The sequence below is a fragment of the Ascidia mentula genome, chromosome 7, assembly GCF_947561715.1.
Source record: "Ascidia mentula chromosome 7, kaAscMent1.1, whole genome shotgun sequence".
Taxonomy (NCBI): Eukaryota; Metazoa; Chordata; class Ascidiacea; order Phlebobranchia; family Ascidiidae; genus Ascidia; species Ascidia mentula.
Window position 1 is genome coordinate 6,042,415 of NC_138572.1, and position 26,063 is coordinate 6,068,477.

General features: G+C 45.1%; 1 protein-coding gene across 1 annotated transcript in view; it reads right to left on the reverse strand.

Moving 5' to 3' along the window:
• Nucleotides 1-1,451: 1,451 nt before the first annotated feature.
• The window catches only part of LOC145908029 (uncharacterized), a 28,483-nt gene continuing 3,871 nt past the window's right edge, over nt 1,452-26,063 (reverse strand). Inside the window, exons 2-5 of the mRNA XM_082995194.1 lie at nt 20,252-20,529; nt 12,988-13,083; nt 4,422-4,550; nt 1,452-3,229 (exon numbers count right to left, since the gene is read on the reverse strand). Coding sequence (XP_082851320.1) covers nt 2,826-3,229; nt 4,422-4,550; nt 12,988-13,083; nt 20,252-20,529 — 907 coding nt within the window. The 3' untranslated portion in view covers nt 1,452-2,825. The remainder of the gene's footprint in view (nt 3,230-4,421; nt 4,551-12,987; nt 13,084-20,251; nt 20,530-26,063) is intronic.

The window sequence follows — 26,063 nt, forward strand, 5'->3', positions numbered from 1 at the left end:
CGTTCCTGTGTTGTAATCTTTCACCTTGGACCGCGAGTCATCCGGCAAATATGGAGACCGTATTGGATATTTTTATAGAATTACTTGTCTACAGAATTGCGCCAAGAAGCCTTTTCCTATTTAGGACATTTGTCGTGACTTTTGCGACGAGAGCGCAATTTATTTTCAAGTGTTGGCCTAATTTATTGACCTCCGCCCTTTCTGGCTTTCGCAAGCAAGTCGAAGATGCCGGCAGCCGCTCTACAACGCCAATTAGCGAATAAGTGCTTGACTGTTGGATTCGGTTCAAGTGCAGTTGTGCTGTTGGAGCGCTCGGCCGACGAGAACCCTTGTTACAAACTGTTCTGTTTTGGGGAGCGAACTGCTTGCTTTGGACGCCACGCGTTCAAAGCCTGTTTTAAATTGGGCCCAACTTCCAGTGACAGAATACACATCTGGTCTTCCTAACTAGTATGCAAACAATGGAAGTTATCAAGCACCCTTCCAATCGCAATGACTCAGTACTTGAACGAAATTAGCCAAACTCGCACCGCCTCGTTGTAGTTCCGTGTATATATAATGTATCATTGCGAAGGCTGGATACAGGTGTTCGTCCCATAGCTTGTTTAATACAAACCAAGTCAGTGCTTATCAACAATGACGTCATCCTCTGTATCGCTTTACACGTTCCGCAAGCTTGGAGGCAAAAAGGTTGCGCAAACTGCGGTGGCTGGAAAGGGGTTTCAGTTCGTTTGAGCACAACGGAGCGGACCCGCTCATTAAAAGCCAGGAGAGCGAGGCACCGACCATTATATGACGCGACCATGCGGAAAAACCTAAACATATTAGTCACTTATATTCACGTGCCAAACCCAGATCACCGTTCAAAGTTGGAATTCGTATTTTGCGCTCGACTAAGCGTTTTTATTCCATCGCCAAGCGCTCGCCCGCCGCGTCGAAGGGTAAGTGAAAAGAAAATTGTATTTGTTCTTCCCAGCAAGGCTGAGGCATATCGAGTTCGGCCCGCGTCAACTCGAATAAGATACATGGTCAATATTTAAACACCTTAATTCGGTTCTGTAATGCACCAAGACGAGACTGGGCGCAGAGAGGCCCCTGCATTAAACTTGTCTCTTTTCGTACGTGAAATAATCCGCGATTGTGTCTTTCGCTCTGACGCGGGAAAGCATCAATTTTGGCTCCGTTCTTTGGGGATAAACAACGGGTAAAAATAGTTAATCACAAAATAACTGCGATTATTGATTGGATAAGTGTTGCTTCCCTTTGGTGTGTCAAAATTAATTATTTTTTTATTTTCGTGAAATTGTTTATTTCCACTTTTGGGGCTTACTGCAACCTGCGTGTGACTTATAAACTTAAAGACACCTCATTTTTTACCTAAATACTGAGAACAAAATGAAAAATCCTATTTTTCTACATTTGCAAACTAATTGAAAGTCCTCCACACCTGCTGCAAGTAGGTATAAATTTATTTTAACGATTATTTTTAACGATTGCTCGATGAAAAAATACAGAAAAGAAGCGACGAACAATGAAAAGTAAAAATAAAACAAAGCGTCAAGAACGCAAGCGGAGCGAGACAAAGCCTTAAGACTTATGAGATCGCAAACAAAAACGCCAGTGAGGCGGTCTCTTGTTTGTGGAACAATATCTTCGACGGGCGCCAGCAGTCTGCTCAATAAATATTTGAGTTTTTTTCTCGTAGTGCAAGTACCGATAATACGTCCGGTAGTTATACATTCAACCAGCAAAGCAGTGATTTTAAAACTTTGGGTCATGGTGTTGGTTTGTGGTATTGCACCACTAAGTAAATGTGGAAATTGATCGCAGTAATTGTAAAGGAAACTTGAAAGCCGATGATATGTATTCGTTTATAATTTATAATTCAATGTCATTATAATTGACCAAAAAACTTTCCAAGCGGCGTCATGAAGAAAGGGGGAAAGCCATAGGCCAGTGGTCTTTTGTGTTCGATTGATTGCACGGCGTCGTTGGCTTTGGACTCGTTGGTGAAGTTGTGGCGTGTTCGTTAGTGCGGCTCGGCGCTTTCACCACAACTCCATTTCTTAATCCGATAAAAGCGCCTTAAAATTCGATCGCCAAATGGAAAGTGAATAAAAAACGATTTTGCAACCTTGCCCTTGTCCGGGTTTTCTCCCCTCAGGGAGAAAATCGGTAAAACCCTTGCAAAAGCGAAATAAATGAAAACGGGGAAACGCAACGGATATAGACTTTGTCAAACAAGTAAAGCAAAAGGAATCTCAAATGTTTGAAACCAGATTAACTGCCGCCATATCGGTGTGCGCTGCGTAGTGATCACGTGTCATGGCCATGTTGTAACAAAAGTAGTTCATGAGCAAAATTGTCAAAAAGTATTTAAAGAATATTTCACCAAAACAAAATATAGCTTTTTTCATGACTTTTTGCGAGTAAAAACGCAGGATGAAATGTGGAAATCAACAGCAAAAGACTGATTGAATAAAAACAACTGCGAAAGCGGTGAAAACGTAGGCAGCCTACCCAGCTAAAAGAACACTTGTTTTCTTGCGTACGAGCGCTTGAAACTCACCAGGGCAAGTAAACCAAACCCCAGGTTGCGGAACAGCGCTTGTTTTGTCTGGTTGCCTTTGGCAAAAGTGCAGCGCGTAGTTAGCAGCGAATTATCTTCTAAAGCCAGCGCACGGTGGTGGATCTCGTCTTCGAAGTGGCACCAAGCCCTTTACTTTAGGGACATCCACACATATTCTCTCGGCTTGAGATCCTCATACTCGTCAGTAATGTCCCGAAACGCGTTCAGTACGCATCGATAGCGTCCCGTAACGCAATCAAACCGCCACTACTGGACCCCCGTTGTCCAGAAATGACTCGTTATACGAGGGTGGTGGCCGTAGGTCTGTGTGCGAAGTAAGGGTCGCCGACCGATGCCGGTCGGACTCGGAGTGCAACCGGCCGTGATGGTGGGAGTGACTGTGGTGAGCTGCAGGAGTTATTGGGAGCAGAGTGACTTGCTGCATGGGCGTAGTACCACGTGTCGGAGTGATCGGCGGTGATTGGTATTTCTTCATGTGCCGGCGCCGCCTGTACACTTTGTATCCCAAAAAAGCAATCAGAACCACGAAGAGGACTGCGCATGCTCCCAAGACTATCCCGATGACAAGGCCATTGCTTGCGACTGGCTCCTCCGTACCAGAGTTAGAGTTGGTTGGCGCCACCACCTCAATAGTAGTACCTGATAATAAAAAGAGCGTTTAATACCTTGCACGATAGTTAGAGTTAAAGGGCACAGTGTCTCAGCAGTAAATAAAAAATTAATAGTTTTTTCGCACGCTTTTTTGTCTGTTTCCTTCACACGCCGAAAAGTGTTAATAAGGTTACGAAACAGAAAAGGGACTCTGCTCTCAGATCAACACTTAGATACACATGCGATGTACCGAATACATAACTGTACATGGGGCGCCAAGGGACAGGCTTAAGGAAAACGTGAAACCACAATTGGCCATTAAGGTCTTGGCGGTTTGATATAAACAGTTACCGAAGGGAAAAGCATTTTGCCACTTTCTCCCGACTAAAAAAACGCTTTCAGGAACCACGAGATTGTATCACGTGTATGCATAGAAGCGCGGTTGTCGCGATTGTCTTGGAACAGTTCATAAACACTCCCTCAGCAAAAAAACGACTCTACAATGCGTGACGAATGTTATGACGCACCACACATTTCGTCACAGTGTTGCAATTCCATATAACGGTCACAACGTCCGATAGCGTCAATCTAAACAACTTGTAAAGCGCAATGTTTGGATTACACTGGGGGAGACAGTGGATGTGATTGGTTCGTTTGCCATTATACGTGCGGGCTTAAGTCGATAATCGAAACACATGTGGGAATTCCAGAACAACACTGGGGTTTCGCGTTACAGGGGACACAGCGACGAGGCCATACAGCCAGTGTAAATGCGCCCTGGACAAACACAAGCATCTGGAAACAGGAAAGGCCTGTGCAAAAACCTCGGGGTAACGTGACACTTACGAGGCCCCCGAGGCCGCCAATGTTATGGGCATCGTTCGAATGACAAAGAGTGCCGCCTAGCGAGTTTGCGAAAACCCAACACCAAAGTCAACGTTGCATTAAACCGCGCGCTATGTCGCGTGATTAGCGTTGTTCCCAACGCACAAGGTGGTCCTTAGACCGCGACTCATCGCTCCCAACCACAGAGGGCGCTGCCTTGACGAAAGCCATCAAGAATTGTTGTTCAAAACCCGCAGTCTCACGAACACAGGTCGTCCATTTATTCCGGCGCATGGGATTACTTATAAATCGGGAACAACCCTGTTACACAGTATCGCAACGGCAGCATACCAACAGCTGCGTTTGTTTCTGTAAAAAACTAAGCCGAATGAGTAACATATTCGTGGCTACTCACTTTTCTCCTTCGGGTCTGTTTTTGTGTCGTCCGGCCGTACATGCGAAATTGGTGGCCGGACTACTGTGATGTCGGGGGTTGGGCTGTTTTCTACTGGTTTTTCCGGCTTGGGAGGCTCGTACACTTCGTCTGTAATAACAAAAAAATGTCTGAAATCATCCAATAGATAAAGAATACGTTTCAAAAAAAGCTGAAAAAAAAGCCAATAGACGAAAACTCGGTTTTAATACACAATATATATATTGTTTTTGAAGAAAATTGATCCGTCTTCAAGTCGTTGGTCGCATTTTTGTTTGAATTCCCCCGTAATAAGATTAAGTAACGGACACGAAATTCTCGACTGGGAATCATTGTTGTGAGATAAGCCAAATATTTCAAACTGAGGTGGTCATAAACACAAGAAAATCCTAAGCTGCAAGTGTTGCGCTAAAGACGTACGCTGAAAACAACTTGGATTTAAGTCTGTTTCCATGATAACTCATTCGAGCAAATCAAAACCCGCGACCGGATGAACACGTGCAAAACATTTACCCGTGATGTGTCAAATCATTCGGTAAGAACATCAATCAGGATTTCTACTCATTAGCGCATGAACGTTCCAGTGCCCGCAGTACCACACAACTTCAACGGCTTTAAAACACGCCCTGGACTTTTTGAATGCTTTTAAGACAGACTGGATTATAATTATCTATGTGATGTTTATCGTTCGTCGGCTTTTGATATCAAAACCTTCGGAGTCACAGCGCACCTGAGTGAATCGGTAATGCCATCGTCATTGTTTGTTGACGGCAATAAACGAGAATATCGCTACAGCTCGGGCTTGATGTGTACAAGTGTTAAACGTGTCAGCCTTTAAACACCCGCCGCGAGATGCCGTTTCGTAAGTGTGTGCCCTACCCTGGAGCCAGTTTGTTTTATTTTGTATCAGCCCGCTCAACATTTAGCATGAAGTGTTGCGCAAAAACAGAGGTTGAATTTACACAAACCACTAAAAGCCACACAACAGATGAGGGTATCGGAATGTGACGTTCTTTTAAACACAAATATATTCTCTACAAGTTTTGCTTGCCTCAAAAACTCTCCAGCATGTAAATGACTTCAGACTGTTTTCGACTTGTTTACGAATTTAGTGACGATGTCGCTTTTCTTCCGGAAGAAACGACCGAAGTTTACTGAGAATGTTAACCGCAATCCCGGCAAAATCGGTGCCACCCGCCCGATGTGTAGCTTGGCAACAGTAATCTGCTCCAGAGAGTTTAGTGACCTTCCGCAAAAGGCCACCCAGGCAACTTGAACAAAACCAACATTCTCTCGGAGATTAGCAGAGGTTTCTGGTACCGCCGTACACTGCACGTGCACATGCGAAACCAGTCCAATGTACACAAAATGACGAAATTTATTTCAGTCAATTTACACCCGCGATCACCGTAGTTTCCACGAAAATACGGTTTATACTTGGAACGGTAACGACACAGCTACTGCAACGTTAATGTATGCGATAGCTTGGAAGTGGTTACAATAAGACTAAGTTTTGATTGATTATGATCCAAGCCCGACAGGTCTTAATTAAGATTATCTTGTGAGGCAGGTGCACCGGCGCATGGAAAATGCCTGCGTTTCTTAGAAAATAAAATCCTGTACGCATTAAGACATGTTACTGTAACGACCAACCAATAAACATATAACTTGGGCTTGGTCGTGATTATTTAACAGTTAACTTTGATTTAACACCTGCTTTTATTTAGGAAGAAAAGGGAAGAAGAGACCTGGTACCCAACAAATTAATAATTTACAATGCAATCGCATTTTATTATCTTATAAATTGTCTTAGGAAGCAGTTGACGTCCCAGTTATTAAAAACTCCAATTAATATTTAAAATGTGTATCGCATCCGAAAGCTTGTGAGTCAAATTGCTTGGGGGCTGTTTTTACCACATAAAGATAAAAAAAACTTCAGACAAATGAGTCTGATAACCTAATGAGTCATTTACGTAGGATGACTTATCTGTCGCTGTAGCAATAACATATCGCTTTTATCGCGAACTCATCTGTTAATCTATGTAGCGCCTAACGACATGACAGTAATTGGCACGCAGTGGCAGAGACCAGCAGAATGATTTATCGCATTTCTGTGGCAGTTTCAAGGTAATGCGAAGGGCAATCACTGGCACATGTTTATGCGCTATTTCCTTTCACAATGGTCTTTAATGTGTGATGTTGTGGGATTACTCTCTCAGCATAGCCTGTGAGTCGATTGTCCGAGAACTAACCCTGCCCCGGGACCAATCTCACTACGGCATCAAAGGCGTAAGCTTAAAGCCGTTTGACATTCGTAAAGAACCTCTGTTTGGGCGTAAACAAGTTCGCACTGCGGTGAGATACTATCAAAGGAGCAGAGATTACGCGTATGCTCCGCTTATTTTCCGGAAACGCCACTGTTGCTGTTGACACATGCATCTTCCAACCAACCGACAATGTTACGTGACTGAAAACCGCACGAATTCGGCGCCGCGCGAGGACCTTCCAGGTCGTAGGGCGCTCGGGACTGACATCTACGCGTAAACGTCGCTAAGTGCCACGACCGCATGACATGCGTAGTTCAAATGGAGAGTTTGTTAGGGTCCCATGACCCGGGGGCTATTCGTAGTCAAATCAACCGGCACTCGGCATAGGTAGAAGTATGGATCACTCGACACCTTATTATAACGTTCAAAATGGCGCTCCTTTATCTGATTAACTTCCACCATACCCTGAAAGTGCCGTCGAAGTTTTTCTATTAGATTTGCCCTGGTAGACGGTGGTGGGAGTGCTGGATGAGGCAAACGTGCTTTCAAATACTGATTAAGGGGCGATAAGTGGTCCCCAGTGACAGACGCCAAGTACTAATGAGGCGTGACGTGACCTTTTTGCCGCTGTCCAAAACTTGTTCTTTTGGAAGGTAAAATATCTAAAACGGGACTTGCAGGTGGCATTAATCTCCGGGTCAACGGTGGCAGGTGTTAAAAAGTGTTATGTCACTTGTGTTACGTTTAGACCAAGTTTTGACGCTTCGTGTTTTTGGCGCGCGGTAATTGCAACTTTCGCTTGCATGGCCCGTCTTTCGCATAGCCGCAAAATGATCCAGGGCTGTTTTTTGTGGGTATAGTGCATTCCTAAAACGGTCGTTTGCAAGATGTGGAAGATTTAACGCGCCCAATGAGGACAGTCATTAGTTAGGTGCACACGTTTAGCACAAGACTAACGTCTGTTTGCGGCCCTTGTGAACAAGCTAATATAGGAGCTGGTGGTTTTCTCAAACCTAATGAACCGGGAAAGCGGAATCATCAGCGCGATTTTAAGCGGTCTTGCGTTACAGAGCACGGTGAAAGATTCCCAAGTACTTGTTTTTATTGCGCTAAGTGTTTCCCTCAGTGTCCGGCGAACAAAATCTCTTCTCAGCAAGAAACCGAAGTAACCCATGCGCCCACAAAAAACCTACCGCCGCCACCAGCTGCACTGAACTGTTTACAAGATATTGTATCCGTAAATTTAAGCTTCAATTTTATGGTGGCCAACACATTTTTTCGCACATTAGACGCTTGCGATGTAATAGGCGTAACGATACGGCCCCGCGATAAGGGTTGTGGGTACATTAGCGTAACAATCGCCATGTAAGCGATACCCGCAACGATGAAAGCAACGCTGTTATAACTCAGGGTCGCATTCTATTGCAATGCGTCGGGATTACAAACCTCATTCAGGTGTAAACAAGATGGATCTCTCGTCAAAGCCCCACAACCACATCATGAATATTAATCGGATTTTACCCACACGTTCCCTACGCCTTTTCAGCGCATTGTCAGAGCTCGGGAATTTTACACGAAGGCAGACACAAGCCAGTGTAGTTCCAACCCTTGATGGATGAAAGTGATAAATTCCTTAAACGTAAACAAATGCCATATAAGTGAATGTCGGATGAGACTCGATTTTGCACGGGTCTGGGGTGGACGAGGTGTTGTTGGTAAAAAGAGCAACCCAACGCGCGAATCGATTTATTCGAATCGGTTACGCACGAATCTCAGGCGCAATAACGTAAAGTGCACCCGGACATTTGGACAGAGGCGAGTGCCGAGCGTGAAATGCAAAAGCGGGGAAACTGAGAAGGCAAATTTCAAGCCACATTCATCACCCAAAATACAGCTGCCTGAATAGCTTAGGACTTGTGAACGGTAATTTTCTCAACCCCCTTTCAAACGTCACGCGCGTCACAAACAGGTTTTGTGACGTCAAAGCAAGAGGAAGAGGGCGGCACGAGAACGCTGCAAGCGTTGGAGGTCCCGTTAATGCAGGTACCACTGCACTTTTAAAGCGGCCTGAATTTGTGGATTAGCGGCCGTTTTAACGACACCCAATCCTCCACGGACATGTTGGGTTCGGGTAAGGGTTGAAAACTAAGCGCGACCTCGTGACAAAACACGTAGTCAGTAGGAAACCAAGTCCAGAATGCTTTTCGGAGTCGAACGTCACAGGGCTGCTGCTATTTATGAGCGATTCGCGCGATTTCAACATTCAACGCGACACCCCAACTTTTTTTCACCAGAGGTTACGTTGCGCAATCACTAGTTTTTGATAAGCGGACTCCCGTGAGCGGAAGGGAAGCAAGGGATTTCACACCGACTAGGCACAGGCATGGCGCCCTATTCTTCAAAGTGGCACCTGCGTATAACAAGTGCAAAGCGCACCAAGGCGGCCGGATTTAACTGCAGTACGGAAAATGAAAAGTAATGGCGGCTAATTAGACGAAAAGGCAAATCCTTCAGCTGCTTGCAAATCTTATTGTCAACGCGGACGTGAGTCAAAACTTCAAAATCAGCCACAACGCAAAGACAAATTTTACAAATTAACGCGTTATGTGGTTCATAGAATAGAAGGGGCAGTGCGACTGGGGTAAAACGATCTGCTTGGCGCGGAAATTGGGTAACAAATCCCTGGGTCCAACCCCTTTTCGACTGAGAGCAGACGAGACGTTTAATCTGTGCCCTTGGAAGCCAAGTAACGACAATACCAAGAAGACGGGCAGCCTCCAACTTCGCCAATACGGGAAGGTGAGATGCCTGAGTGCGTAAATGCAACAGCTGAACGGTATCGGTCGCACGAAATTGTGGCGCCGCAGCGAAAATGCAGCCATTTAATCTCATCTGCGTTGTCGCAAGACGTGCACATGAACGCTCTTGTGTGTGGATGCAGCCTCTTACTTCACGTTTAACCGAAGCCTTTAACCAACAAGAGTCGACTACCCTTTGAAAGGAACGCGGTTTTCGCTGTGTATTCATGCGACACCCCGTCTGCGTTCGCTATTTGTCAGTTAAGACTTTGCAGCTTTCATTTTCGCGCGAATGTACAATGAAACCCTTTCAGGGTGATTGGTTGGGGTCTCAGGCGCTGGCGCGTCGGTAAATTTGCACTCAAAAGACTTGCGCGTGAGCAGTTTCCAATCCCCATTGTAGTCGTTCAACGCAAACCTCCAACATCATCATGGAATATTTGCAAATGTCAAAAGTCGTTTGAATTGTCGCGGAGGCGGTCTTGACATTCGTTAGATTAATAATAAGAACGTTTACAACGTGTAGCCTCGTTTGTAAAGTGGTTACGTTGGAATTTAATTGGGGAGTCCTCTATAGGCTAAAATTGCTTCGAAAACTGGGAACGGTATATTGGCGCAAAACGAGTAAATTTAACAGATTTTGGCGGTACTCAGGGAGCACCGTCGACCGCGTTAACAGCACACAAGAATTGCGCGACAGTTCACCTGAGGCCTTTTGGCGATAAGTCACGTTCCGGAATCCAAATCGTTGCCAAGCATCAGTTCAAACCAGTAATCACGTGACCTCCAACTCGCCCAGGCACGTAAGCAAACATCATTCTCCCACATCGTACGGCAAGCTCTAAAGCCCCGGTTGCGTATAGATTTCAAGACACCTTTCTAACGACCACACGCTTTTCGCTTTATATCGTTCCGTTTATAGCAAATGCTGACTTTTGAGTCCACCACGCTTTAAACATTCCTTTCTTGTTCTGGGTTATCGGACGAGCGGGTTGAAATTTTTGGCACTGTTACAGTGCAATGTCAAAAAAGGCATTGATTTGTGGTTGATTCGAAGTTAATATGTTGAGTTTCCACACTTCAGGACAACGAAAGCATAGAACAATTGCGCCAAAAATGACTCAATAGCGGTCGGTGCCGAGACCAAAAGACGAAGTGATCGACGACATAATTGCACGTTTCTCAATCCGAACAACGAAAAGTTGCTCGCGCGACCGCGATTATTCTCCAAATAAGAGTCCGCCCGGCGCGACTCACAACCGTCCATTAAAATACCGGGTAACCCAACACGGACTCGCACTGCGTTTATGAAGATCTCTAGTATGCCAGGACCAGCTAAGAACCCTGTATCATTGCTCGAGTCCGGAAAGATATAAGCCGCTATGTTGAAAAAAGGTCAGCGGAATAGGCGCCTCGTGTGTCATCACTAGCTCTAATGCAACCCTATTGCTGTCGACGGCTCGAACGAAGATGTTTTCTTTTCAGGTGAACCGGCCTGGGCCTCCGCGTTCGCCTCACCGCAGCACTATTACTTTTACCGTGGCGGCAAGGGCCAAAAACTTGGCGCAACCGCGAGAGTCATGAGACAAAGAACCCATTGTTTGTGCCGCGCAGTCGCTGCGCGATCATCTGGCGATTGTTTACGAAAGGACGATTACGCGCGCTGGCTCTTTGCGCGTTGCTTCAAACGAAAGGCCGACGAACTTGGGGTTAGGCATGGGTTGGGGCCTGGTTCCGGCCCCGTCTGCTTTCCTTACTCTGGGATCTCGGAATGATTTCGCGAGAGCTTTTGCCGGTTCCGGTTCGTTTACGCTTTGTTTACATTTAAGTACTTGTTTATGTTAAATTTGCAAATATTTGTTATAAGGGTACGCTGACATTAACATCAATGTTCATAGTCTTGGTGCAGTATTGGCCGAGAGACAACTTATTTCTTGAACTGACAAATCCGAATTAATTTTGAGAGCGCGGTTTGCGTCAAGATCCGTTTACAAAACATGCCCAGGAAAGCAGAAAATCAAAATATCCCATTCGCAAAATAAATCCGTGCGTTAAATTTCTTTTGTCCCGGCCAAGCCCGCTAAACCGCGTTAGCGTTGCTGAACCACCACCAAAACCAGGTTGTATTGACAACAGCGGAGAAAATGCAAGCAACTCCTCATCTATCTCACGAGTCATTAGGCCCGGAAAACTCGCGACGCCGTGATTTGCGGCCAAAAGCTTGAGTGTAAACGTATCCAGGCCACTTAGGCAGCCCGTCGGATTTCCCACGTCTTGGACGGGGCGTTTAGCATCTAATTTTACAAAAGGTGACGAAGAAAGAGACCCATCTGGCCACCCGAGTACTCAAGTGAAGACAGGTCATAAGGTCCCGCTGCCCATTCGACATACCCATGGGTAATTAACGCACAAGAATCCTCATAATGATTATGTACTAGTTCGTTTAGTAATGCTCAAATATAATATACTGACTGTCAGTGCAAACGTTAGCATCCCAAAGCTTTCAAATGAATGAAAAAAAGTGAAAAAAAACAATTCTCAAAATATCATGGAGTCAATGAACAGGATATTTTATGGTGTCTACAATCTTACGGCAGGCAAGTCGAAAGTGGCGCTATTGAACATATTTCATTTAACTTTAGGGATGCATGTCAGCGACGCAACCATGTCAAAATGTTTACAATCAATCGAATCGGCGGCTTCTAAATTCCAAGCAGGTTTAATAAAGAAAACAAATGAAGTCCGCGTCCCATGCTCGACTAACGCGGCAACAGCGCGGCGATTTTTCGCGACACAAATAGAACGTGTTTAGAATGAAAACAACGAGCAGGGCAGGCATTCCTTGGCGTCTAAGCGCCGGGCAAAGGCGAATTACAACGGCTTGGCGAAGTTTTTATTTTCTAAGTCTTAACAAGCGCTGGGGGTGGGGAGTGACCCGTATTTATCGTTAAACTGCCCGATAGAATTTTTAGTTCCGAAGGCCGCTTTTGGACACGCCGACGCTAAATTAGATAGAAATCGTTGGCGGTGAGCTGTGAACTGTGCGCCCAAGTGGAACCAATATCGGCGTCGGCGACCGGTCAGCCAAGAGCATTTAAATTCCTTGCCGAAAAATCCTACTTTTCCAGACTGGGCTTCCCGCAAAAGCTTCCTGTATATTATTCTAGTCTCAAGCTCCCGGGGCTTTTGGTTTACGCCCTGGTAACGCAACATTCGAGCTTTGATACCCTGGCTGTATGTTTGTGTACAAAGAAGGCGTGGGGAGATAGAGCATTCCCTACACAAGCTCTTAGCTGGCGAGAAGAGTTGCAAACAAGGCGTAATGTTTTACATTGCGCTATGCTCCATTTAATAGATTTCCCACCTAACCCAGCCAACGAAGGTGTGTCGCAAGGCATTGCTATACATGCGCCTCAGGAATCTCGTGTCCGTTACAGCAATTACGATGTACAGCTACGACTGTTGACGTCACGCTCTTCTTACCTGGATTGTGGACGTGAAGTTGAAGTTTCATGTTATGTTCAGAGCAGACTCCGCCTTGCTTCGTATTGATTCCACCATGTGTCCCGTCTGAAGCGGCTGAAAATTAAAATGCTAGGTTAGCGATATGTAGGCGGCAATTGATTTGGCGTCATGGGACGAGTGACTTAATTGCTTGGCCAAACAATAACGTCATCGGTTATATCGGCAATTGATTGTTGCTCACCAAAAAGTACACAAAAAAGGAAAATTATAAACGATATTTTGTAAGGCAATATCAGGGAGGTTGTGAACGATTATGAACCATTGCACAAATGTATGCAAAGAGCATGTTGCATGACTTAATTCCATCGTATAATAACAATTAATGTTTAGTCGAACTTACAAACCAGGCTTGGGTAAACCTAAATGTATATTTTACTCAAAAAAATATGCAGTTCGATGACATTCAGCCGGGTCGTGACCCCGCAGGTTGATATGATTTCATCATACCACACATGCAAACACAAGGTGAATAATATTAAAGATTGTCGACACGATAAGGCACGCGTGCATGTTTTATCTTCAGCCAACGGAGACACCTAACTAAAGTTCACCTCTACACTCAATTAAACTCGCTGCTCCTGGTGCACCTGGATCAATAAAAAAACCGTGAAACATGCGAAAGGACTTCATCCAAATAAAAGTCAGTGGGGACCAAAGCACACACAGGTAACCGGAAAAAATCTTTGGTTACAGTGCCGTTAAGTTGGCTGTTATTACATGACACTGGTTGTAATGCAAACACAACTGATTTTTGCTGCACTCGTCCACGTAAATTGCGGTCATGGGATTTCGGCTTTGGAACACCATACATAGCAATGGCAAAAGATAATCCGCCTTTTTACGCAAAATGGGCAGCTTTTGGCAACAAACAGGGCACAGAAGTTCAGAAGAGATTGTGTTTTGGTGCAGGTGTGCCAGGTCTCGAATTTGTATAATCTAATTTCAAATGATCTTTAGTGTATTTTGTCCATTGGGCTTTAAACCCGCGACAATCCTGCGAACGAATGCCTAATTTCTGCCAATGTCATCCGAGGACATGTATGTACTGATCAGTTGGAAAAATTAAGCAATTGAGAAAAAAAGTAGTTGCCCCGATACTTCCGAACAGCAACACTGGGATCCAGTTTGCAGTAACGGGAGCCCAGTAATCCGATTTGTGGATAACGTTCCAAACCCGTACAACAGTTCGTTTTGGACGGCAATTAATTAGCAAGCAAACAGACAAACATACGGGCCAGTAGGGGCGTCGTTCTAAATCCACAAACCGCCAGGCGTAAAACAGATCATCTTTCTTTTGACTTCTACGAGGTTTACAAACATTTAAATTGTACAAATCCATTCGCAATGACACTTGTGCACGGATTTTGTGTTACTTTTCATCAAACTTAATCCCCGACGATTCCTCGTTTCCATTTGTAAATGTTTGACAAACAAAGGAATTAAGTCAATTGCAACGATTGTCCTCTGCTGACGTCTAAAATTTGAATTTCAAAAACCTAGCGTTTTTTCCTGTGGTCTTCTTAATCAATTTCCCTTCGCTTTCTTATTACACAGTTTATACACAATACCTGAGGAAATTGACTTATGGGATAATTAACTTTAACGTGGCAAGTGGTTTATGAACCATTGGCTAAGTTAATGAAACGGAAACGTTTCAAGGCGGTGAGAATATTATTGCACCAAGCATCCAAGTGTTGCGTTACAGGCCTCAAGGCAAAGGTTACCGTCAGAGCTATGACAAAAACTGTTTTTAGCTACATTGCCAGCACAGACCATTGCGAACTGCCAGTCATTAAGTCTCCGTTTTTCACACTGACGGGATCAGCATGAAAGATTGTGTTGCTTGCGAACTGGATATCCGTGAAGTTGTGAAACAGACACGATGAAATGGTATTTTTATTTTCAACAAAGGTTTTCAGGACGTCAATGGCAAACCAGGACTCCGAAAACAAATTAACATATTACAGGCCTAAGACAGTTTCATGTGAAGAGCTCACAGCATGACAACTTTCCTTTTCGATGGAGGATTTTCGAGTCTCGCTGGAGACGGTTTGTGAACGCCCTGATGCGCTTGACCGAAAAAAATGTCTTCGTCCGCATAGTTCTCTCGGAGAAGACAAAACGTCGATTCGCAATACATGCTCGGGGCGCTCGGGCGTTAAAAAAACTAAAAGCGGCAGAGTTTTGTCTGCTGTTCGATAGGCAGTAATGGGGGTTTCGTGTAGGGAAAAGCATCGGCGCTTGCGATAAGAAAAATATTGACGTCGAATGCTGCACGATTACGGTAAGCAGAAAACTTGTGAAAACATTCCTTTACGTCATGCAAGTGCTGGGCACGGACCACATCCAATACACAGTGATTAGTATTGGCAGGAGGAACCCTTCTACGACCAGACACCTTTCGCTTCTTCAATTACATTACACCGAACGCATAACGTTGTCACTGTGACCATCTCGTGTCCTTTTAGTCAGGGTCACGACAGCTGACGTTAGATGATAAGACGAAAGGATATATGGAGATGGAAGCCAGGCGGCGACTTTTAGATCGCAATTTTCTCCGCTTTCGGGCGCTCTGTAATCCACGCCGATGTTTCTTTAGCATAAATAAAGGATGAGCAGGCTCGCGCGCCCAGGATAAATTTGAAACCGATCCGTCGCGACGTTTTTTGTCGCGGTATTGCGGTTTGTGTTAAGGCAGGCCTCGGACGGTTTGGGAATCGACAAAAAATACAGCTAAATGTTGAGTTTAAAGGGCCACGAAATATTGGCACGGAACTGCATGAAATTTTAATGTGTCTTCTCCTTGGCAGGGATTCACACTAAGAGCGCCATTTTTAAGGGGGCAATCCGTCACGTGATGATAAAATCCAGTTACTGAGAAACGTATGACGAAAACGTGCACGTGTTTACAGGGGTACGATCCGACTTCTCAAGATGTTTACAACCTGATTAGAGAGCCGGGCAACTTGTTTCGACAGTCGATTAATATATGGCAAGCAGAACAAAGAAACCGATGCCCATCTTTCACGTGCAGCGCACCACAAACCCCTTGCAGCTATTTATCACGTTACCCGTACACCCCATGGTTCAGCCTTGATGTATGATGTACGGCCCACACTGCGCGCCAACTATATTGACAGCCGCTAATTGGGCTGTTTTCTGTCAACTGGATGACTAAGCCCAGATGCAGGTCAGTGTCGGGCGTTTCCATCCGTCAAGAAGACGCGTGAAAAGATTAAGCTCCCAACCAACTCGAAACAACTTGTTTTCGATCTTCCCGTCGGCCATTGCTTTGCGTGTGTCGCCGCAAACTTGCATAACAAGCTTACGGTTGACATTTTGGAAGAAAACGAGGGACGCCGTGAGTCATCCGCACATATCACGTGACAGCGTGGTCATGCATCCACGCACACAAACAGCGCCCTTGACAGGTCTGGCGCGACGTTTTGACCGAATAGGGAAAAGAGAGCACATGTTGATTTGAGTTGAACTGGGCGAACTCGGGGAGGCGTCCGGGACATTAAAAATCAAACCCGAGCCTCTGACACAGCGGGTATGGGAAAAACACAACCTGAAGTTAGCGTGGGCGCAAAAGGAGGCAGAAACAATTCTCGGCTTGATTCTAAATTGCAAAACGACTGTTCAGATCCTTTTAACTCCCGGGGAGCTTAACTCCTTGCAAAGAGGGCGACTTGTTTACTTTCGAAATTACCTGGTGCGGTCGCCGGTGCTTTCAAAGTGCGAACCACTTCGTTAGGAAGTAAAAGCGACTTCAGAGGATAAAACCGCTTTAATGCAACGCCAAGCCTTAAACGGGCACAGGCCAATTATAGCGTGAAATGCATTTCTCATTAAGTCACGGGGGACAGGCATGCTACAGTCGCCTAATCATCCTGGAACTTACAAGGCGAGCATAAAAATTTAATCCTGTTTTGTTGGGGAGTTCAGTCAGGATCGACGTAGGCTTTGTTAAGCCGAAAGTTCAGCCAAGCGGAACAAGGTACCCAACGCAAATGCCAGGACTATTACACTGGAGTTTGCGGCTTTTCACGATCGTTCGTGAGGGAACGGAGCAAAGGGTTTCGTGCTTGCGCTGGGACCGCAATGAAGGGGGCAGCGATGCGGAACTGGCTTCGTCCAATCACGCGCGTCGACGGTTACGGAAAATATTTCGCGGTCATTGGCCCGACAATCTCTCTTGCATGTCTCGCCTTCGAGTGAAGTAAAATCGTTAAAATAGGCTCAGGACTTAATTTATGGAGGGTCATTTGAAAACACACACCCATCCATGTACGCAAACAGGAGAGGTTCCGCAAATTTGGACATCGCGCGACCGTGATGTCGAGGGTGTAGATGCCATGGATGACTGGGATGTTTTGGGGCGAGGTTGGCTTGAGCAGCTGGCTTTTAGGATAATTACCCTGGATTGGCAACATTAGGCAAATGAAAATAATCTTCGCGACCGCATACACCCCAGAGGCTTGGTCAGATAAATTTGGCAACGGGCAAAAGTTTGCACGGCGAAATGCACGGGAGGGGCTAGGAATGTGGGTTCGCCCGCAACAACGACAACAAATTTCTTGTGGGTCCTTTCCTCTGAACTTGACGGCTCATTTTTCGTCCAGTTCGCGCACTTTAGCTTACAGATCGCGACAACACCTGTCTGTCAGGGATATCGGGTTACGCACAACCCGATTTCGGCGGCGACAAGTCGTTCGCATTTGCAGGGGGGGCCGAAACATTTCGTTCGCATGACGCTACGACAATTAGCCTGGGAAAAAAGAAGCGCATCTCCAAACATCTGTGTAGCGAAGGTCCACAGTTAAATGTGACCCGGGTTGTGGCGAATCCGCTTGTTTTGCGTTTTAATGAATCAGGAAATGCGAGGTTGCATTCTTGACTCGACCGAGCCTGGTGTGGCGGAGACCAATGGTACAGACGTTTGCGCCGAGAACCAGCGACCCATAATAAGTTCGGCCCTCAACTTGCCTGGGACCGGCGAAAACAAGCGATCAGGATTGCTGATGCGCCCCACGGTCGGTAAGAGGGGCCTGCTTTGCCGACGCGCCTTGCAGATAGAGTTACTCTTGATTTTCATGCTTGTGCTCCCCCGGAATGCGACAGCAGGCAAACAAGAAGGTGCAATAAGTACGCTATGGGCGCCACAGGAAAGCCTTCGCATAGCCTACGTGCCCTGCACTGATGGATTATAGAGTCAACATTCGCAAATTGCTCACAAACCCCCTAGTTAAAGTCAATGTGAATATGCGTTTGAACATTCGGACTTGCGGCAAATTTCTGTACAAAGTGCCTCGTCTTTAGGGTATTTAAATAAATTACTGAAGGCTAATGGACAATTAAAACCAGTCTTTGGCCTATAAAGGGCATTAGCGGATTTAACCTCCGCCGCCTGCCCGTTTGCAAAGCGATTCGTCTGTTATCGGTGCCCCAAATCGCCTCCACATGCCATACATCATTTTTGCCGACATCAAACGCATGCCGACCTGCCAAGTCCGCAGCTTGCCGCATGTCACAGCCCTGGCATGTGTCAGTGACAATTGACACTGACCGTGGCAACGGGCATTGGCCGAGATAAGACTTGTCAGAATCGTTTTGCCACCTGCCCTACCTTCACGCCTAAATGAAAATATGCCACCCTGGCCGATAAATTGCTCTTTGACAAGCAACAAAAACTCTATTGTGTTGCGCGCCATTTCTCGAGGCTTGTAGGCGAATTTCAAGAGTCATTAGATAGAAATAGAAAAAGTGCAAAAAAAAGGTTTTGCTGGTGAATTTATACTTGGATGGACTCTCGAATGTAAAATTGCATTGCTGTTGGCGTCTATCGATATGAAGGATCCTAAACACCAGGTAGCGAAGATTTTGGGCAATGAAGTGTGCCTAAGACTCTGTCATTTGCCCCAGTGGTGGAAATAGATGGTTTCAACTAACACCTGCACATGAAGGCACAGCAGCCGACGGTTTGTTTCGCCATGCAACGGTAGGCAAGACCAAGTAGGGAGAAAATGCGTAGTTAAAAGTCAAGTCACTATGGGGCAGGCATCGCACGGTATACATTTGGCGATAACGAAAACACGACGCAATGAAATGCGGCGTCTGACGGATGAAGATAGATATATATAGTCCCGGATTTGGTGTACAAGCCTCTTGTTTCTCTACACAAACGCGTCTTGTTAAAGTGCCATTGCGACCGAGTTGTCACGACAACGAACTTGGGTTCGTTACGCTCATTCGGCGTGACAATGCCAACAGCTAAACCGTAAAGGTGGGGAGCGGAAAATGCCACCCAGTTGTCGCCGAGGGGCCTCATACCCCAAAGTGCTAGTTACGTAAATCTGCTAAACGGTGCTTATCACGCAAAAAGTTGGGGCACAAGCCCGGAATGGTACCAACTTCAAACATTCCGGCACCAAATGACGCCATAGCTCAAGCCACCAACCACCTGGCATGACACTCAACTGGTCCAAGGCTGTTAAAACGAGTGAACAAAATACGACTGAGGTGACGAGGTGCCTATGGCGTTTGCTTGCATGCGGTTTGCGGCTTCTTTGTGCTTTGCGCCCGCCTGCCCTTGAAAATAGTTTACACAAACACTGGCAGCGGTGTGAACTAACAAAAGACAGAAGAAAAGGATAGGGGGGCCCTTAAAATCGATGCACCTTTTGGCAATATTTAAAAAATTGCGTTTGTCGCGCGGCGGGTTTTAAGCCTATCGATCAACACAACTCGTTCGAAAGCCATGCAAAAATTCAATGTTCGATCGCAAGCAGGAATGGTGAAGATAAGTTGGTATGCGCGAGCTTACAAGATTCGGCCACGGACAAGTTTGGCAAAACATGACTATCAGTGTCCCCGGGGCCAAGCCTAATCCGGGGGAGAAAGATTTTCTCCTCTACTTACTCGCTGACCCGAAAAAAACAAGGGCCTACGTTTTCTGTTGTTGTTTAATCTCGGTCTCTGAACCCAACGTCTTTTTAAACGAATTCAAGAGGAAAGACGTAATCCATCCCAAGGTAAATTGAACTTCGAGAAGAAGTTTTTGGCCAAAACTAAACGCTTTAAAACATGTCAAGACTCATCGACCCGTTTTACGCGATAAGCTGTAACGAAATCCTATTATTGAACGGCGTAAGACAATGTCAAAATTTGATTGAATTTGACTACTCAAAAAAGGTCATTGATAACAAGATAAAGTACTCACAGATGACGTAGTAGGCCTTGTTCGGTTCAAATTCAAGGCCCCAAGGCGAAGGTGACAACTCCTGGAAGTAAAACGTATACTTCTTCTCACGCTTGGGAACGTCGCACGTGATGAGACGTCTTCCTCCGGTGATGTTGCAGGTCTTAAAATGATCCTCGTTGACGAGGTAGAGTTTAAAGTAAAACAGCTCCTCGTGATCTCGACCTTGTCGTGGGCAGATTATGTCCAGCTTGTCATACATCGCTACGTTCACGCTGCTCCTTGACCCTGGCTTGAACCTGAACAGAAAAAAATAATAAGGTTTACGCGAGACCAAGAATTACAAGTACTGTGCATCGCCTCTCGCTATTTTTAACACTGGGTAATTACCCAACATCTCGGTTGGAACACTGGCCCTTGTGTAAGTAACAGACTAAATCTGTATAGCTTGGTTAAATAAATTACGTTTTTTACAGACCTGACAACAAATGAATTGGTTACGGCAGACGTCCCAAAAACAAGTGAATTGCATGTGGATAATTGTAGTAGTTTTTACAAAAAAATAATTAAACACAACAGAAACCCTAACCCCCAAAAATTAGTGACTTTGGGACTTAGGGATCGTTTACTTATGACGCCTGGCAGGTATTTACAAAGCAGGGCAAACAACTGGGAATTGGCATGACTGCAGGTCGATCGACGTTTACTCCCCAAGGCTGGAAAATGATGATTCCACATCGGCAGGCGAGGAACATATTGCCATGGAGAAACAATCAATACCAGAAAACCACGGGGTCGATGCTGAGTGCTAATAGAGAGGCCCTGGGAACAGGACCTGCACCCCATATGTAGCTGACACTGAGCGCCAAGATATCGACCACAAACTAGTTAGATCGAGCGTCTAATCACTGCTGCATGCGAACAACTTAAATCCTTTCCCACTCGCCATCAATGAAAGATTAAATTTTCGCGGTCGTGGGAATCTCGAATTTTGGACACTCGATCGGCCGGTGTTTGTGTATGAGATCGCCACGCGCGAAAAACCAAAAACAAACTGCAAATAAACAGACCATCATGGTCTCAATCGGCAAGCAAGCAGCTGCACCGCGAAGACGGACAGTTAACAGCCCTCTCCATCCCCTCAGGCAAAGGCAACGGTGTTTATTGCGCAATTAAACAAGGACGGACGGTGCTTTGCTTCTTCGCAGTAAGTCGTTTGTAAGTGACGCACGTTAGAATTACAAGTCAATGGGCGTTCCGATAATGTCGCGAGAACGATACTGACCTCGCCAGCAAGGTGGAATGACATCACTGTCACCACGGGTAATGCACAGTGATGGTTTAAAGCTGACGTTACACAACCACACATACACACTTTTGAATATTACATCGCATGTATAAACAAAGGTTGTCGCAGCCTAATCGAAGGCGAGCGTACGGCGCCAGGCGTCTAGGCCGTGACATGACACCCCTTGAAGTTTACCACTCATGTGTACGACAATTAGACGTTTGCTTGAAGTGATTATCACCGGGAGTGGATTGGGAATATTAGAGTTAGCCGACGTTCAATTTACAGGTGCCGGCGTGGCGAAAAACGTCTGCTCGGTCGGTTAAACGCGGGCGGAATTTTCGACATGCCATATCGACTTATACGGTGGTGGCGTCGCTTGAAAGCACGTCTGGGCCTTTTTATCACACAAACCCACCGAACTTTTGAGCTAATTGTTACGTATAAGCCTCAAACACGTGATGTTGAAGGCTCTTTGATCTTTAAGATGTTGAAAAATATTGAAAACCCAATTTTACCGACATTGCTGTGTTTTTCTATACAAATCACAAAGAAGCGTGCCTCAAATACTAGAGAATATTAATTTGCCAGTGCATATATACGTGTTGCATCTAAATTATTTCTTGTATTTTTATGAGCGTTAAAAAAACTATTTTTCTTATTGTTTTAAAACACGCCGTCTTGTTGTGGTTGCACGGCGGCATGCGGGAACCGTTTCAAAACGGTTGCTTTGCCCAGCTTAACCTTCAACCCCACACGTCATATCGCAATGACCGATCGACCGTTCGACGTCACATAGCTCACCGTCGCAGTCAACGCACAGTCAAAATAAGAGACCGACTCGTCAGTACATGGTGTGGAGTTCGACGGGGTCCACGTCGTAGACGGTTTAAACAATCGGATTATCGATGGCCGCAAACAGGTTTCGACCGACACAAAAATACAACACATCGCATTCTCTACGTTAAAAGTCTTTCCATGCCGCTAATGGCGATGTTCTACCCGCAGACTTTGTGTTTAAACTTTAGGCACAAAGCGTAGAGTAAGAGAAAAACACATTTAAAAACGACTATTCATGCTGTATTTCAATTTGTGATAAATTTAAGGTATATTGGCTGACTTTTGTTGCGCACTCCGTCCCAACTATTCGTTTCCGAATTGATTTTCCAGATCCCGTGGGTTTTTGTGTAAAATGTCAAATCTATCACGAAGCAGGCTAAGTGTGGGAGAATTAAAGTAAATTCTGTATATTGTTACAACAGAAAGACAAATGTCTAAGGTTTGATCTGATAACTTGTTAAAAAATCAGATACCGAGTCTTTGTTGCTATAAGACTGTCGGGAGATTCCCATAAATGTTTTAAGAGTTTTGTTTGTTGCAGTGATTTATAGAATTAGAAATCTGTGAAATACATGTAAGTTTAGGATTAAAATTCGTCTAGCTCTTCCAACTAGTGTCTGCCCCATCTCTGTCAATAATTTGTAGAAAACGTGCGGATGTTGAACAAAAACACTCGAGTCGGCGGCGCGATCGAATTGTAAAAAATCGGTTTAGCAGGAATGCAAATATTGATATACTCGGGAGTGCCACGCAATGCCGAAGGAATGAATTCGGGGAGGTGTTTTTTGGTTACTTTGCAACCTGGAAAGCACTGCAGAACGTTGAATGTTTTATACTATATATACTGTAGGACAAACTGTCGTAGTGCTTTTGATATGCAACTACTTACTGTCACGTGTAAGGGGATTTTATGTAAACAAGCTCCTATTGAATAGACAAAAACGTTTATGTTTGTTTACTATTACGGGTAAACCCCACTTTTATTTTAGTTTTTATGCAAAAACAAACCATTTTTGAGGGCTTATAGAGGTTTTGGCAAAGAAAAAACAAATCATTGTCTCTTAATAAAGCAACAGGTTCTTGTAAAGGGCATGGCCAAGTGCCTAAAACTCAGTGCTTAAGGCAGAATAGCCATGCCACCCACGGCGAAGGCGCTTGCTAATCCGTTTTTTATCGTGTTTTCATCACGGCTGCTGAACACACGGCTGTGGCGAAACCAGGCCACAAGGCGCACAACGCCACGTCACAGTATTTTAGGCCGAGCTGTGGTCCTTGGATAGGAATTGTATACGGCAAACGCATTGGTTTTTTTAACGCCATGTATTAGGACACCCGGTTTCCATAACGGGAAATAATTAACCCATGGTCAGTGTGCGTTGCTCGAAAACAACGCAGGCGCTGCCACCTGCTTCTAGCAGACCGAATCCTCAATGGAAGATAGCGTTAACAACACCGGATGGCCGCTCTTCAATGTATGAGAGTCCATGTGGTTTACTATTACCATTCCTTAACACATGGTGAGTGATATCACACCGTGTCGGTGCGTCATAAGCGGGAGTTTACAACAAAATATCGGGTGTCACTGAGGGTGAGTACCCAAAATACTTCCCGCTAATAGTCTAGAAATGCATGTTTTGGGACGGTGCTTGACTAAGGATTTTCATCACCATCAACATGTTTAGAATCACGAATGCGAAATTGTTAAACTTCTCAAATCATTGGGGGGTAAAACACTTCAGCAGATAATTTCTTTGCCGCCAAAGCGATCCACCCTTGTCAAAATTAAGCGCGTTATGGTTCTTCTGAGTATGAGACGCCAAAACTATGCGGGTCGAATTTCGTCGCCATAGGCCAAGCTTTGAGGATGGTTGGTAATTACAGCAACGGGACCCGCTCATGCGTTAAAACGAAGCCGCCGCGAAATAAAGGTTCGAGACTCCAAAAGCTTCAAGCTGTCAATCCCGCTAACTCTGGTTATAAAACAAAGCAGGGAGTGTTCGTCCTGAATTGAGCCGCCAGGAACGGAACTACCACTTGAAAAGAGATGCTTGAAATATCCTGCGCGCGGGCAGGGAGAACTGGGTCCCCCGGTTGGTTGACTTTCGCTGGGAGTAAAGAACAGGAACGCATGCAGAAATACACGTCTGACCGCGCAAAACGCTAATTATCCTATTTATTCCGCCGTTTTGTTTCCAGCAGATGAATAGAAGATAGTTATTTGCGGTGAACTGAAAGTTTGGGGCGTACTGCCTTACAGGTACAAAACAGGTTCTGGTGTTCCATCGGCATAAACACCCCAGATAAAACAAATACTGAAAACTGAAAATAGGTTGTGACCACCAGGCATCATAATGAAATATAAATCTGACGTTCCTCTGGTGAAAAACAACAAATATACACCTTTTGTTTAAAAAAGATTGTATTTTCTGACGTTTTCTCTGAAGAAGCCTAGTCGTACTTACAGGCGAAACGTCAGAAAATACAATCTTTTTTAAACAAAAGGTGTATATTTGTTGTTTTTCACCAAAAGAACGTCAGATTTATATTTAAAACAAATATGTTGATTTTGTCATACAGTATTTAAATACGATGCACTTTGGGGCCATAAAGCGTGTCCCAGCCAACTTTTAATGTAAAAAATACTTTGTTCGTGGCAATAACAACTACCTTCATTGCCATGTGGCAACATCTCCAAAATCCTGTGCACTGTTTTTATTCACATCCAGCAATTTTTGGAACTCTTCTCGTTGCGTGTTGCACATATTTTAACCCATACTCAAGCAAAACTAATGGCGCTGCCTCATTTATGTTACTTTTGTTACCATGTATGGCAGGAATTACAGCAAAGCGATTCAGGACCAGCTTGCACCAGTCGGATAATTGTTATCGTCGACAACCCGTACAGAGCTATGGAATTTCGTTTCGCATTCATAAAAGCGACAATTACGTCTGGCCCATTACCGGATTAGCATGTTTGGCATTGGGTTGCCAACGTGCTTCTTTTTCAAGTTACAAGATGGAGAGAGAGCGTACCGTGCGAATGTAAACCTTCAGGGCGAAATTAAAATACCTCCAGTTATGTGAAAACAAGGCGTCCAAAAATAAGTTTAATTTTCACACTTTGAGCTGTGAGTAATTGTCGCAGACCCACAATATGACCATTTTGGTCCCTGGGAAGATATTTTCTAGAAGATAAGTAGGAATGTGTGGAACGCTTGGATACCCAGACGTGTTTGGACGTTTAGGAGTGTCAGCAGTGCCACCATTTTGACCAAGGCCAGACGCACTGATGGAAGACACTTATTTTGGATGGCGACATTGGCTAAAGGCAAACAATCGCACCAGGGGGTGTATTGAACTTGCGCCCTTAGCGACAATGGAACCATGCTGTTTGGCGAGGATGCGATCACGCCAGAGCATCCAAGGGCGTCAGGAACCAAGCACAATGGAGCCTGTCTTCAGCCTGACAAACAAGAAACTGAATGACTGAATAGGGAAGCCTTTTTCCCAGTTATATTTGAAAGATTTTTACCGATAACGCGCTATCGGCGTTAAGCGGAGAAGGATCAAAGGCAAATTTCGAAGATTTCATTGTTCCTGAGACACGACAATCGTCATCGCAATTCGTCTTGCGCCATTCTCCAAAATCGAACAGCGTTCCCCTAAACTTTAATCATCCCCTGCCGGGCAGCTTAATTGGATCAC